Raw genomic sequence first — 16,148 nt, 5'->3', positions numbered from 1 at the left:
ATTTTGAGTATAAGACACACCTGATTGTTGTAGGAAATTTTTTGAAGAAAAAAGTGTGTCGTACTCCATAAAACATGGTATGCTTTTGTTCTGCCTGAAATATAAAGTCAAACTGATGATGTTTCATTGTGAGTGACACTCTTTGGTTCTCAGTGACCTGCCCTTCTTTCCTAACCTTCCTGTATCTATTATTAACTCTTTCCAGATGAAGAAACTAATAATTTCAAAAACTAGGGAAGTTCCTTGTACCTTTGTGTGCATGTATTGTCAGTGCTAGCTATTTTACCTCCGGGAGTTAAGTGAAGGCCAGCCATTTTGTCTGACAAGTTTGTAGTTTTGAGCCATTCCAAAATGTAAGCACGAGAGTAAAATATAATTTTCTGAACCTTATCTTTATTTTTGCATCGGGGTTTAACTGTAGTGTCTATTTTCCTGTTTGAAGAGAAAAAATGTAAATAATTTCCCACATTTATTATTTGAAAGTTACTTAACTTCAGGAGGTGAAATAGCTAGTACTGACAATACATGCACAAAAGGTACAAGGAACTTCCCCAGCTTTTGGAATTATTAGGTCCTTCATCTGGAATCTTTGTCTTCACATGACATACCCCATGTACTGATCAGTATGACTTCCTGTGTGCTGATTTGAACTGTGTAGACTATGTTACAAAATACATTTTGTTTGGCTACAGTGTTAGAGGCATTTTAAGTTTAAATTCATCATGTTTGCTGCCAGATATGGAACTAAAAATACTGATTAAGTTTAACGTCAAGGATTCTTACTACACAGAATGTAGGTCAGGAAGAAAGTTTACATTTATTGTTAGTTAACTTCAACCTAAACGATTTTTTAAAAAATGTGCTGTAAAGCAAAGAATTTATGGGGGAATTATTTTATATATGAAACAATGAAAGTTTCATTTGCTGAATAATTTACAAAGTAATACATCTGTATATGAAGACCGGTGCATTGTTACACATTATTAATACCAGCTTTCTGTTAAAGATAATGTATAGTAAATTTGAAGAGAGAGAGAGAGAGAGAGAGAGAGAGAGAGAGAGAGAGAGAGATTTTCCAAAACTACATGCAAATCAATTACAATTGGTTCAATGCAGGGAAAATGACAAGAAAACATCACAAGACTTCAGAAGAAAGGAAAGAGCAACTTAGCAAATGTCTAGATTTAAAATAAAGGAAAAGAGGAAGAAAGATCTGTGAACAGTATACACAAAGAAAGTAAACGCTCAACCACTCATGTCACCAGAGTATAATCATCAGAACCCTATTTAGGTTCATACTAATCCCCATAAAATTTAGGAAAAGCAGTGAAAAGATAGCTACATCCAGACAGCCCAACTGAGAAATATGCAGTAACAAACAAACTAGTTGTTCCAGTGGAACAACTTGCATAATGTTTAAGCACACATTAACAACACAAACTGGATAACAAGGTTTCACAAAAAGAGAAGCAAACAGTTTAATTTTTTTACAACAGAGATGACAATCTGTCAAGCAGGTCACAGATGGGTACTAAATTATTTAAAGATCCGAAGACAAAGATGCACAGAGGTTTGTAAAAACACTACATGGTATTTTCAGCTCAGGGAGCTTATAAGCAATTCTAGACAGAGACAGAGAGAAATGGGGCAAATAAAAAATACTTTCATTGATTACACATTTTGATGGTTTTCAATACACATCAATGTATATATGTAGGTATCATGCCAACTCTGATTATCTGGTGAATGCACTGAAAAGAGCATTTTTTCTTGAGGTAGAGAGTTACTGGAACATGTGGTCTACTGTTAATTCATGTGTACTATGAACTCATATAAAAGTATAAAAGCTGTAACTCCTAAACTTCACTCCACATTAAATAATGAAGTTCACTGACAAAGAAGTAAAATGACAAAATGGATTGATGCTGACAGGCAACAAAATATGCAGAAGTTAAAGGTACCATCACTGATGTAGTGTCAGAAATTGATAAGCAAATTTTATATTTCACTGCTTCATTAAAAATTCACAATCTGCTGAACAGGGGATATGTGCAAAATCGATTTCTGAAATGTGGAGATCTACAGACTGACTTTGTAGACAATGCTTCTCTGATTAATGAAGACAAAAGTCAAAATGCTCATTCATAACATGAACAAGTACAGGTTTCACAGGATGCTGCAGGAACATTTTATCATGCCATCATCACTAATGAAATCTAACACATGAAACAGTTTCTGTTGCTGTGTTGTCATACAAATAATACCTGATGTAAATAAGATCTCCCATCTCAAAAAAGTCGACAATTCATTGAGATGCCTGTACTTCTCTATTTGAAAACAAGTACACGTTATCCAGTTTGTGTCCAAAAGTATTTAAAGTGGAAATGGACTGTTATTCTTTGCTGCATGTCATGGAAAAGTTGTGATGGATGCTATTGGTGAGGAGAGGAGTCTGGAACCAGATGAAACACAGGAAATGGTATGCTGACTGAGCTACAGATTTTTATAAATGTGCACAAACTCAGATTCAAGTAAAAACGTTGTCTTATGGTACTGGAAGATGATTTCTGGACAACTGAGTGAGTGTAACTCAAATTCAGGTCAAAAGTTTTGCTCATATTGAAAACTATTACTATTTTCTACCTCAAGCTATCATCATATTGTTGTCACAACAACCCTGAAGCTTGAAAAAACCAAACATCTTCTCGTAACTAAGGATGCAACCCATCAAAGATGTGCTTGGTATTCAGAGGTGGAAAATGATTGTTGTGGGGATCAAATGCTGCAGATGAAGATAACTGCAACAGATGCTGTCAAGGATGTGCATGTTGATCTGATTGTTTGCCACTGTAGAAATTTTAAATGAGAGAGGTATAAAACAATTTCTATGGCATCTCTGAAAATGCAGAACCTATGGTAATGTTTTTGAAACCCATTCCAAAGGCTACAATTTATTCACTCAATACAAAAGTGACAGTACTTTTTGTTAGAACTGAACAAATTTGAACATTAATAAATTAACCAACAATTATTTAAGAAGTAACAGATATTACTTATGTCTTTAGAATTGGGAGATACGACTGTGTTGCAAGATGAATCTTTCTTTCTTTTTTAAGAAGAAAATTTAATATAATGAAAAACTGAAAGACTTGTGTGTTTTAATCGAATGATTTATGTATAGTTTTAGTTTTTTAGAGTATCAAAAATTGCATTATGAATGGCGCTATTTGTGCGAGCCGTGTATACAATCTATGGTGTCCCCAATGCAATTAGTTGTTGACTTTTATCTTCAAGATTTCAAGTTTTAGATTCAATTGTTGCATGCCGAATTCAACACATTCCTTATGTACACTCCTGGAAATGGAAAAAAGAACACATTGACACCGGTGTGTCAGACCCACCATACTTGCTCCGGACACTGCGAGAGGGCTGTACAAGCAATGATCACACGCACGGCACAGCGGACACACCAGGAACCGCGGTGTTGGCCGTCGAATGGCGCTAGCTGCGCAGCATTTGTGCACCGCCGCCGTCAGTGTCAGCCAGTTTGCCGTGGCAGACGGAGCTCCATCGCAGTCTTTAACACTGGTAGCATGCCGCGACAGCGTAGACGTGAACCGTATGTGCAGTTGACGGACTCTGAGCGAGGGCGTATAGTGGGCATGCGGGAGGCCGGGTGGACGTACCGCTGAATTGCTCAACACGTGGGGCGTGAGGTCTCCACAGTACATCGATGTTGTCGCCAGTGGTCGGCGGAAGGTGCACGTGCCCGTCAACCTGGGACCGGACCGCAGCGACGCACGGATGCACGCCAAGACCGTAGGATCCTACGCAGTGCCGTAGGGGACCGCACCGCCACTTCCCAGCAAATTAAGGACACTGTTGCTCCTGGGGTATCGGCGAGGACCATTCGCAACCGTCTCCATGAAGCTGGGCTACGGTCCCGCACACCGTTAGGCCGTCTTCCGCTCACGCCCCAACATCGTGCAGCCCGCCTCCAGTGGTGTCGCGACAGGCGTGAATGGAGGGACGAATGGAGACATGTCGTCTTCAGCGATGAGAGTCGCTTCTGTCTTGGTGCCAAGGATGGTCGTATGCGTGTTTGGTGCCGTGCAGGTGAGCGCCACAATCAGGACTGCATACGACCGAGGCACACAGGGCCAACATCCGGCATCATGGTGTGGGGAGCGATCTCCTACACTGGCCGTACACCACTGGTGATCGTCGAGGGGACACTGAATAGTGCACGGTACATCCAAACCGTCATCGAACCCATCGTTCTACCATTCCTAGACCGGCAAGGGAACTTGCTGTTCCAACAGGACAATGCACGTCCGCATGTATCCCGTGCCACCCAATGTGCTCTAGAAGGTGTAAGTCAACTACCCTGGCCAGCAAGATCTCCGGATCTGTCCCCCATTGAGCATGTTTGGGACTGGATGAAGCGTCGTCTCACGCGGTCTGCACGTCCAGCACGAACGCTGGTCCAACTGAGGCGCCAGATGGAAATGGCATGGCAAGCCGTTCCACAGGACTACATCCAGCATCTCTACGATCGTCTCCATGGGAGAATAGCAGCCTGCATTGCTGCGAAAGGTGGATATACACTGTACTAGTGCCGACATTGTGCATGCTCTGTTGCCTGTGTCTATGTGCCTGTGGTTCTGTCATTGTGATCATGTGATGTATCTGACCCCAGGAATGTGTCAATAAAGTTTCCCCTTCCTGGGACAATGAATTCACGGTGTTCTTATTTCAATTTCCAGGAGTGTATTTGGATTTTAAAGGAAGGGTTCAATTCAAATGATTTCTGATTTAAACATAATTTTAAAAAATTATTTCAGAAGCTATCTTTAATTCCACACAGCCAACTGTCTGAACACATTATCAATCATTTAGAAAAGGAACTGTTACTATAACAATGAATGAAACTCACTTTTCATACATGTGATTGCCCAAGAGGAAACTTGAAATCACTCTTTCCTCAGCTGAATTGTACTTTTGATTCAACTGACCAATAATGAGTAAGTATGCTGTTTTATTTCTTGAAGGAATAATTGTGTCTCTTATCCACTGCAACTACCAGGCCTACTGATCATACAACAAAATCAAATTATTTCCAACTTCAATTGGCGGATATTTTAGTAGTTTGGTCATTTCTACAATGAAGTAAACAAATTTATTAACTAATTTACACTGTCTGTCAATCCTTCATTGCATTTTCTTCATATGAAATTACTTTTAGAAGCTATGCTCATTTTTTGGGTTGTTCATTAAAATTATTTAAACAGATACCTCAGAAAAAGAATAATTAGCTTTTATGTTGGTTAAGTGTCATAACACAGCTGACCCAAACACTACTCCTCAAATATTATGAGAATAAATAGTGCACAGATTACATTAAGGTCTCAACAGAGCCACATCGTTTTATGACAAGAAATTAAGAATGTTTTGACATTTACTCAGCCACAACCTCACTTTGAGATCAGAATTATTTTGAAAATATAGTGAATTCTTTATAAACTCGACAACTAAAGACAATATGATTCATCATTGAAGACTCAGCACACATCCACTGAGTTAACTGTGTTGCAAAAGATATGTACAATACCAATCCGTGTTTGCAACGTCTGTATTCAGACACTGGGCTTCAAAGACCAAGCTTCATTTTGAACATTATACATACTGGTTAGACAGAGATGAAAGGAAACACAGTTTACCAATAAAATGAAAAAAGGTAATGCATATGTACCCATTTCCAGCAATTATTTGGTTGGTATATGGTTCATAGCATATTTCCCTAATCTTAATATATAACAGATACAAATAAGAGAGACTTAAATAATCAATGAAATGTTCTCCTTCACTATTTACAGCAGTCTCCCAATGCTGGGATGACATTTTCATTCTGTAACTGTACAAGTCACACATACAAATGGAGAAAACTTATTGGCATCACATTACAGCCTTGATCTCCCTTTACTCAGGAAAACCACAGTGCTATGGTGTTAAGTGAATTACACTTACAAAAAAAAAAAATCTTAGCTTAGTAACATAAAACTGGGTCATAGTAATAAATGATACCTTGGGAGGAAAACTGAATACAAAATGGGGAAACAATACATATGATGTACCACAGTGTTCAGCATTTGATTTATCCTGATCTACATAAATGTTCTGCTAAAACCATTGGAGATGCCTTCAAAATCTGCAATGCTTGCCGATGACAAGTACACTGATAATTGCCAAACACGTTCATACTACAAACAGCCAGGAAAATAATGGAACATGCTTGCAACTGGTTTACAGGCAACAACACAAAAATTCAATCTTTATACTTACAAAAACATACATCATGCAATTTCAAACAAATTCAAATGACTTACGGATACAAGCAGACATCAATGACAGACACTGGATGAGGATCCATGAAATAAGTTCTTGGGCATTCAGATCGATAACAAATTAAGGAGGCACCAGCATGAGAATGAGATAACCAAAAAGTTCATGTCTCTCTGCCCTGCAATTAATGAATGTTCCCCCAGAGTGTCAACTTGCAGAAATGCTTCCTAGCATGCTTTCTCTCAGTACTATCCTACAGGATAATCTTATAGGACATGGCATCAATGAACAAATTAGTATTTACCCTATACAAGCTTGTAGTAGGAATGTGATGTGAACACCTTGCATAAACCTCTTCATTGACCCAGGGAATCTTGCACCTACATGTCAATATGGAACACTCTATTGGCTTTTACGTTAAATAACAAATATTTTTTTTTACTTCTAAATGGCTTTCCCAGAAGATAATTACAAAAACAAGTGAAAATTCCAAAAGATGCCATCATAATTGCCTCGAGGTGAGTAATGCTGAGGGGATCAACTTGACAAGTTTACCAATTTTTGGACCCCATTTCAATTGAAACCCAAATAGACACAAAGGAATTGTACACAGGATGTTTCATTTAGTGTGTGACCAGTAGTATCTACTTCTTCCAGTAGCAGGTCATTCCTGACTGCTTTCCCATCTTATAAAATGAGTCTCAAAGGGATGACTTGAACTGGTGTAATTGCAACATTAATAAAGGTAAAGTGCTGTACAACATGGGACAGGAAGTTTGTTGGTAGCGACCATGATTTATTATTAAACATAAGTAATGTGATGAACAGTTTAGTGAGATTAGCACAACTGAATCTGAAGAGAAGGGAATTTTGTAACAAATTTAAGAAAGTTTACAATATTAGAAAACACATAGATGGACCAAAAACAGATGAGATGGAAAATTATAAGAAATATAATTTTTCATATGGATGGTATACCCCTGCATTGGAACCTGCACAAAAGAGCACTTCTTACCAGTAAGCTACATGAGTGATTGATCAGCTAAAGGGGCTGCAGACCTGACCATGAAATTTGCTTCAACTCACAGTATGGTATCTTTTTTATCGGTGAGAGTTTGTTAAAGGCTCTACCTATGTGCTCCCTCTTCCAACAACTTTGTTTGAACTATGATGCTACATGGGAACAGCATTGAGTTTCCTAAACTGACATGCTTGCAAATGCATGGATCAAGTCTATCACCTGGATGCTTAAATGTGTTGAAAAGAATTTTGATATTTGTGAGCAGTAAATGATGAATCTGATCCAAAACACAGCTGTGAAAACCACACACTTAAAATGTAAGCAACATGAAAGTCATATGGTTCCTTTGTAAATAAAGGCTTTGGAGGCATGTATAGAAGTAAAAATCTGACACAAATTCTGCACCTTTATTTATTACAAAGTTATAGCCTTGTGAAATCTGATGATTTTAAACATCCTGAGGAATTGTTTATATAGGTGTAACTTCTTTCAGTGAAATATGAAGATCTTCATTTGTCTTGATGGGTTGCATATATTATTGAATGTTTCAGAATTTTTTCATAAAATTAAATTTTGCTTTCAACATTGTAACCTATGCTCTGGCTAGAGATGGGGTGTGAACGTTATTCATTTGTTCATTCTTTGATTTCCACATTGCATTCCATAAATAAAGATGTGGATGGATGTTGGATGAGCCAGGCTGCAAATCTTAAGGCAGAAGCTCCCACAGGGAGTGACAACCAGCTGTTTGTGACTAGTGCTAATCTACTCAAACTGCTAATTATGTGAACTGCTAATAGATTATTTTGTATGTACATATATGTACATTAACTACTATGAAAAATATCACTGTTGCTCCTACTACATTAGTCAGCTACTTATTTTACCTAGTACACATACATCTATACTCCGCTATCCTCCTAATGGCATATCACGAAGGGTACCCCATAAACCTGCTCCTCATTTCCGTTCCCATTCCACTCACAAATACAAGGGAAAAAGTCTGTATATGTGCCTCCCTTTCAGTCCTGACTTCTCAGATTTTATCTCCATAGTCCTTATGTGCTATGTATGTTGGGAACAACAAAATCGTTCAGCAGTCTGCTTCAAATAGCAGTTCTCTAAATTTTCTCAATAGTGTTTCTCGAAAGAGCATCACCTTCTCTCTGGGAATTCTCATTTGAGTTCCTGAAGCATCTCTTTAACACTTGTGTGTTTTTTGAACCTACCAGTAACAGATATAGCAGCCTGGCACTGAATTGCTTCTCCAACAATGAATTACTTTGCTATCTTGCTCTAGCTTCTCATGCAATTATCTAATAAAATTCGCAATTCCACAATTAATACAGAATCTTGCTGGCCATGTGCCAGTATCAAAATTGTCAGCCCTATTTCTCTGCATCATTATTAAGCCCTCGCATTTTATGCTCCCGAGACCACAAAGGTTGCATGTCACTCTAGCTGACAGAGCTAAGATGTTCACTGCACAATTCATGTACTTCTCAGGATCACTGTTATGGACACACATCCTATTTGTAGATTTCTCAGGTGTCTATCACTGTTTAATCTAAGTTACATATTTTCAACATAACAAGTGGAGTACACATCAGTGATTTCAGTGCCAGCCACATGACATTGTTTTCCAGACCACACAACCAGCAGCACACTGTTCTGCACACTTGCATTGGGAGCAGCACTCCATGCTGTGGACACTATCCCTGAACCTCTGGCCCTGGTGCCATGGAGACATCTTGTTCGACCTGTGATCTCTTGGTCTACATGCAAAGGCCAGTATGGCCTTTTGTATTTTCATGGTAAGTGGTCACCAACTACAATCCAGCCACTTTTGACAACTACAGCTATGCCCTACGACACACAACAGTTCATTGTTTTGGGCAAGTTCCTCATTTGCACACCCCTCACTAATATGCATGGTGTTCTCATTTCTGAAAAACCCTTCCTGTGGAACAACACTACTATTGTTTCACTTACTGTACTGTCTACTTGTGATGCCAACGCATCCCTTTAATTTGTTTAAAATGTCATAATATTAGTATCTGTAACATTAAGTCTTGGCCTGTAAGCTGTGAATAAGCTACAATCCTTTACATACTCTCTGAGCTGTCCCTAGCATGATAGTTTGGATCCTCGACCTGTATGCTTGTATAATCACCACACATCCCAGTGTCTGAAGAAGCTAACGTTTCAGTGCCTGAAAAATCCTTTATAACTTCAAGAAGTTTATGAACAATGATATCAAGAGTGAGCCAGTACCTAACCTCCTGCAATTGTGTGTTGAACATTCCCCAATCTTTGTCTAATTTCATTCCTGTGACATGTTTATCAATGTGAGCATCCTAGGTCATAAAGCATATTTAAAAATTAATCTTTCTGCTTTAGATCTGCCAGGACTTGAATGGTGAGGTCATACATGCCTTCATCTATGTACAATTATTCACCAGAAGCCATACACAGAGTTTTTCTATTACTGAAAATTTTATAACTAATGCAACAGGTACCACAGAAGCTGCCACAATATGTACAGATAGTGGCCGAAGTACCAGGGCTGATCTACAACACACAAATTTTATCTCTTTTTCAAAACCCAATAAATTTTTAGGGCAAACTCAAGAATAACCATGATTCACAGAAAAGATAAGAACATCAATGTTCTTTTGAATTATATTTATCAGATGTTATTGAAAGGAGGAATATTTCTCAAATGACCTACACTATTGGAACTTACACTTAATCTAAATGTGAATTTTGGGACCATCACAGACAACCATTATACAATATAGTTGATATCAACGAGGGCAACAGAGAACAGGATTTTACCAACCACTAGTCCCCTTCCCCTTCTATTTAAAAGTCAGAACATAAGAGGTGACATGAAAGTCAAGTGAAGGAGGAGAAGAATACTCTACAATTATGAACAGTAACAAATTCCAGAAAATTGACAATCTGTGACAATTCCACTTCAATGCAACTTTTACTCTACACACTTAGCGAAAGACTTATTATTTGACTACAAGCAATACATCAGAGATGTAAATACTTACAATATTCTCAGTTATATTCATTTCCAAATTTAATTCAGGATCCTCCTTGATAAAATCAGTGCGCCAAGATATTCCCAATGGATCTTTAACAGACTGAAAGAAGAAAACAATCTGTGAATTATAACTGCTTGCTAACTTCTGTGTGCAAGACACAGCTCTTGATATTCCTTTCTTATGAGTATCAGCCAACTTCGCAGAGATTCTTATCGATTGGGAAGAGTGAGTGTCAGAATGCATCCAAATTAGTTGTAATGTCACTGATTTTGCTATCAGCCACTGTGTGGTATTTATTTGGCATACTTTCACTTTCTATTCCTGCCACATATTCCACTCTGATTTCAGAGGCACTATGGCCTACTTTATTGGATGGTCATACTCCCATATACAAACTTGATATATGTGTGTGGCAACATTTCAAAATTAAACTCAGATAATATAGAGATGCAAATAATCTTCCAGCTGTAAACCCATAAACAAGAGAAACTTTTGCTGATTAATATGGCATTCCCCACATTATAATCAAAATTCATCAAATTTAATGCTATTTACACAGCTCCTTGCCATATCACCATGTATTTTCAGTGCCTGCTCTTTAGGGAACAATGCAAATTTATGTCATGTTTACTGGAAGAAAATCATAAGGAATTACACACAGCCAATGCAGGATTTCAGTAATGATGTAAATACTACAGTGAATATTCACTAGGGAATCTAGGACATACACCCATCACATGTCATAGTTCTACATCTTTCACAGCACAGTGACATAGACATGTAACAAGATTACTAATTACTTCCAAAAGGAAGTCTTCCTTGTTCCGTTGACCCCAAACATGTACTTAAGGTATTCATTACACAGAATCACAATAAAAAATTAATGCAAAGGTAATGGTTCTTAAAGATATGCTTGTTACAAGTGCTGTTAAAATACTAATAGTAATAACTTACAAACAAACATCTAACTAGAGTCTCTTACTAAACTTAATGCACAAAAAAAAAACAGTGTTTGTGTGAAAACTTACATTATGCTCAGATCCAGCAGCATGGGGTTGCAGTTCGGGATCTTGCTTTACCCAAACACTAGGGCCATCAACCTTTAATGGGTCTTCAAGAAACTGAAAAATCAAAATATTAAAGTATCAGGGTTTCTGTGTCTTGTTCCTACAAGGGCCCTGTCATACAGGTATAGAGGGAAGAAGAGAGAGAGAAGGGGAGGGAGGTGGGAGAGGGGGCAGTGGGTGAAGGGGAGGGGGCAACAGAGAGGGAAGTGGGAGAGGGGGAGGGGGAAACAGGGGGCAGTGGGCGAGGGGGAGGGCGGAGTGGAAAGAGAGGGGGGAGTGGAGAAAGAGGGGAGAGAGGGTCAAGAGAAAGGGTGGGGTGGAGAGGCAGAGGGTGGGGGAGAGGCAGAGGGTGGGGGAGAGGCAGAGGGTGGGGGAGAGGCAGAGGGTGGGGGAGAGGGTGAGGAGGCAGAGAGGGTGGGGAGGCAGAGAGGGTGGGAAGGCAGAGAGGGTGGGGAGGCAGAGAGAGTGGGGAGGCAGAGAGGGTGGGGAGGCAGAGAGGGTGGGGAGGCAGAGAGGGTGGGGAGGCAGAGAGGGTGGGGAGGCAGAGAGGGTGGGGAGGCAGAGAGGGTGGGGGGGCAGAGAGGGTGGGGGAGAGAAGGAGGGAAAGAGGGAGTGGGTGGGGGAGAGAGAGAGTGGGGGGAGAGGGAGAGGGGGGAAGGGAGATAGGGTGGGGGTGGGAGAGAGGGTGAGGTTGGGAGAGGGGAGATACGGTGGCAGGTGGGACAGGCAGTGGGGGTGGGAGAGGCAGTTGGGGTGGGAGAGGCAGTGGGGGTGGGAGAGGCAGTGGGGGTGGGAGAGGCGCTGCGGGGTGCGAGAGGCGCTGCGGGGTGCGAGAGGCGCTGCGGGGTGCGAGAGGCGCTGCGGGGTGCGAGAGGCGCTGCGGGGTGCGAGAGGCGCTGCAGGGTGCGAGAGGCGCTGCGGGGTGCGAGAGGCGCTGCGGGGTGCGAGAGGCGCTGCGGGGTGCGAGAGGCGCTGCGGGGTGGGAGAGGCGCTGCGAGGTGGGAGAGGCGGTGTGGGGGAAGTTAGAGAGGGTCGGGGGAGTGAGGGTCGGGGGAGTGAGGGTCGGGGGAGTGAGGGTCGGGGGAGTGAGGGTCGGGGAGTGAGGGTGGGGGGAGTGAGGGTGGGGGGAGTGAGGTTTGGGGAGCGAGGGTGGGGGGAGCGAGGGTGGGGGGAGCGAGGGTGGGGGGAGCGAGGGTTGGGGGAGCGAGGGTTGGGGGAGCGAGGGTTGGGGGAGCGAGGGTTGGGGGAGCGAGGGTGGGGGGAGCGAGGGTGGGGGGAGCGAGGGTGGGGGGAGCGAGGGTGGGGGGAAGTGAGGGTGGGGGGAAGTGAGGGTGGGGGGAGTGTGGGTGGGGGGAGTGAGGGTGGGGGGAGTGAGGGTGGGGGGAGTGAGGGTGGGGGGAGTGAGGGTGGGGGGAGTGAGGGTGGGGGGAGTGAGGGTGGGGGGAGTGAGGGTGGGGGGAGTGAGGTTGGGGGGGAGAGAGTAGGCAGCAGTGTTCTGCCAACACCTCAATGAGGCAATAATGTTAAGTTGCCGTCCCTTGAACAGAGTGGTAATAGCCCTCCTCGAGAATTGAACATAAAACTAAGTCAGGCCCTGAAGCATCATCTCCTGAGACCACGGGTAACGAGTCAGGGAGATTAAGATTCTGCCACAGGGTGGCTAGGTTGGACAGTACAGCAAAATGTTGACCATTGTTGAATGGGATTGACGATAATGGGGTGGCACTGGAGGAGATGACAGTGAGTCAACCAGATACGGCTGATGTGAAACTGTCAAAGGACAGTATAATGTTTGAGAGGGGCCTGCATGCAGGATCTCCATAGATTCATAGACTCCTTATCACTGGTTGTTTGAAGTCTCAGTGATCCATGTCATATTTCTGGGTCCTATAACTTGATTGTGTAATACCGATCAGAGGTCTGTTTCCAGAATACTAATTACAAGAGCCTGTTTATTGGTAGCACTTTTGGGCATGCTATCAGCAAGTTCATTCCCAGGGATCCCAACATGACCCAAAGTGTAAACAATCATCACTGAGCATCCACATTGCTCAAGGGCATACTGGGAATATTTGTTAGCAATGACTAAGGGATGCTGAGGGTAATACTAATTGAAAGCTTTCAAACTGATCAAGAGGCTGCTGCAGATGAAGGACTCACCAGTGGAGGAAAGGATATGCTGAAGGGCAAAAGAGACGGCTACCAACACTACAGCTTCCGGCAAGGAAGGCAGTTCAGTATGACCCATAACAGTGTAAGCAAAGTCCATGTCATCAGCAACCATCAAGCAATCAGTATAGACTACCGCTGAACTCGAGGATGCACCAAAGATGGAGAAAAATTGGTGGCAGAGGGCCTCATGAGGGACCGTGTCTTTTGGACCTCATGATGGGTCAAGAAAAAGCTGTGACCAATGGGTTCCCCACAGAGATGTAAGTGAATGAGCCCAGAGGAGAGGTGGAGGAAGAAATAACTGGACTTCAGAGGGGAGGGACAGGGTATGGAATGTGATCAAAATCCCTGATCCAAGCCACCTTTGTGGAAGATGGGTTTTTGTGTTTGGAAAGAGGGAACAATAGTTTCGATGCTTAGGAGAGTTGCAAACATAAGTAGCAAAGCTGAGAAGCTGTTGTTGGCACCTAACACACAATGAATGAACCCCAGCCACCATGAGTAATCTGTCCACAGGACTAGTTCAAAAGGCTCCTGTTGCAAATCAAACCCCACAGTGGTGCATCAGATCCTGTATCCACAATGCTAAGGATCATGCCAAACCATATGCCAAACTTCTGTAACCAAGACAGGGTTTTATCATGGCTTTGTAAAGCTGCTGACGTCAGTGCACTCTGCACCCCTGCTGGTGTTAATCAGATGACAAAGTGTACTGAGGTGCAGCAAGCACTTTCACTTACACTGCAAAAGATTGGGAATTCATGTCAACTAAGAATCAAAGACCAGTCCTAAAAGGCAGTAAGTTGCTGCCACATTGACTAGTTTGTCATCAAGATAAATTTCTGGTTGTAGATGAACCATACGATGTTGACAGAAAACCATGACATGGGCCTTGGCAGATGAAAACCAAAAGCAATGGGAGAGTGCCCGTGACCACGTCTTTTGTATGGCACCTTGCAGTCTACATTCATTCAGTGACACCCACACTAGAGGAGCAATAGTAAGAGGCAGAAATAGTCTGCACACAAGGAGGGTGATACTCATGACCTCACAGCTGGAGGTGACCACTGATGGCTTGTGGAAAGACAAGGACACTCAGTACAGAGCCCTGCAGGACTTCATACTCTTGGATATGTGGAGTGTTGTGGGAAGCACCAACTAGAACCCACAACATACATTGTGACAGGAAATTCTAGATAAAAATTGGGAGTGGCTCCCGCAGACCCCACTCATGTAGGGCAGAAAAGATATGGTGTCACCTCCTGGTGTCACACAGCTTTTGCAGGTCAAAGAAGACAGCTATAATGCATTGACATTGGGCAAAAGCTGATTGGTTGGTAGACTGCAGGCAAACCATATTATCAGAAGTGGAACAGCCTTGTCAACAACCACACTGGGATGCAGCCAAAAGACCCCAAGACTCAAGGAGCCACACAGCTGCCAGCTCACTGCGCATTCAAGCAATTTACGGAGAACATTGGTGACACTTACTGGGTGATAACTGCTCATCTCTAAAGGTGCTTACCCAGTTTCAGCACAATGATGCTTTCTAACTGTTGCGATGGGAACTGGCCCTCGCTCCAGATCCAGTTACAGATGCCAAGGATATGATGCCTGTGAATGTGACCTGGCCTTGGTGCTGTATCAGGGCAGAGGGCTAGGACACTGATGAACCCCCACTCAATGAATGGAGCTTTATACAGCTTCAGGTGGCATGTAGTAAGAGATAATTGCTTTTGCTTCAGCCATTGCTTGATAAAATGAAAGACAGGTCGATAATTCTCAGATGCTGAGACTCTAGCATATTCAGAGCAAAATGTTCAGCAATGGTGTCTTGGTCAGTGGAGACAGTGAAATTTCAAGGAAATAGCAGATACACTTACTAGTGTCTGGTATATGTAGAGTGTCTCATCTTAGGTCAAACATGTGAAGGACTGGTATGTGGTCTGATGGTTGAGACATGCTGCTCCCAGCAACCTTGTTTACATCATTTCATCAAGTGGCAACCCGGGCATGAAGCCACTTAAAGTAAATAAGATGCTATGTTGACTGGTGCCACTTCTGGTGCTGGAGAGCCTGCCTACTATCGCTAATGGCCTCTGCAATCTCTGATGGCCGCCAAGGTACTCTCATGTCCAAGCAGGCCTGAGGAACAGAGGATTGCTAAATCAACTGCCGAATGAATGGCTGTAATTATATTCTGGACTGCCTTGTTGATGACTCCATGCGGTGGGGATTCAAGGCCAACAGCAAAGGCCAAAGCACTCCAGTCAGCAATGTTGAGAGCCCATCTGGGCGTGCATCCAAGGTAGTGATACTGATGGAGGGACAGGAAGATTGTGGAATGTTCACTACCACACAGGTCACCATGAAGTGCCCAGTGGATGGCAGACAACGACACAGGGAAAACTGCGATCATAATGATGCTATGACATATTGGAAAGAAACTTTTATTCTAACACTGGTCTATGTTACGACTGGCATGAGAGA

General features: G+C 42.4%; 1 protein-coding gene across 3 annotated transcripts in view; it reads right to left on the bottom strand.

Annotated features, from left to right (window-relative positions):
• LOC126108792 (uncharacterized) overlaps nucleotides 1–16,148 on the bottom strand; it is a 110,415-nt gene that overhangs the window by 66,890 nt on the left and 27,377 nt on the right. For all 3 annotated transcript variants that reach the window (XM_049914150.1, XM_049914151.1, XM_049914149.1), the window contains exons 4-5: nucleotides 11,448–11,540; nucleotides 10,426–10,518 (exon numbers count right to left, since the gene is read on the bottom strand). In XM_049914150.1, coding sequence (XP_049770107.1) covers nucleotides 10,426–10,518; nucleotides 11,448–11,540 — 186 coding nt within the window. The remainder of the gene's footprint in view (nucleotides 1–10,425; nucleotides 10,519–11,447; nucleotides 11,541–16,148) is intronic.

This window comes from Schistocerca cancellata, chromosome 11 (assembly GCF_023864275.1).
Source record: "Schistocerca cancellata isolate TAMUIC-IGC-003103 chromosome 11, iqSchCanc2.1, whole genome shotgun sequence".
In the NCBI taxonomy this organism is placed as follows: Eukaryota; Metazoa; Arthropoda; class Insecta; order Orthoptera; family Acrididae; genus Schistocerca; species Schistocerca cancellata.
This window is presented reverse-complemented; position numbering and strand designations above follow the sequence as displayed.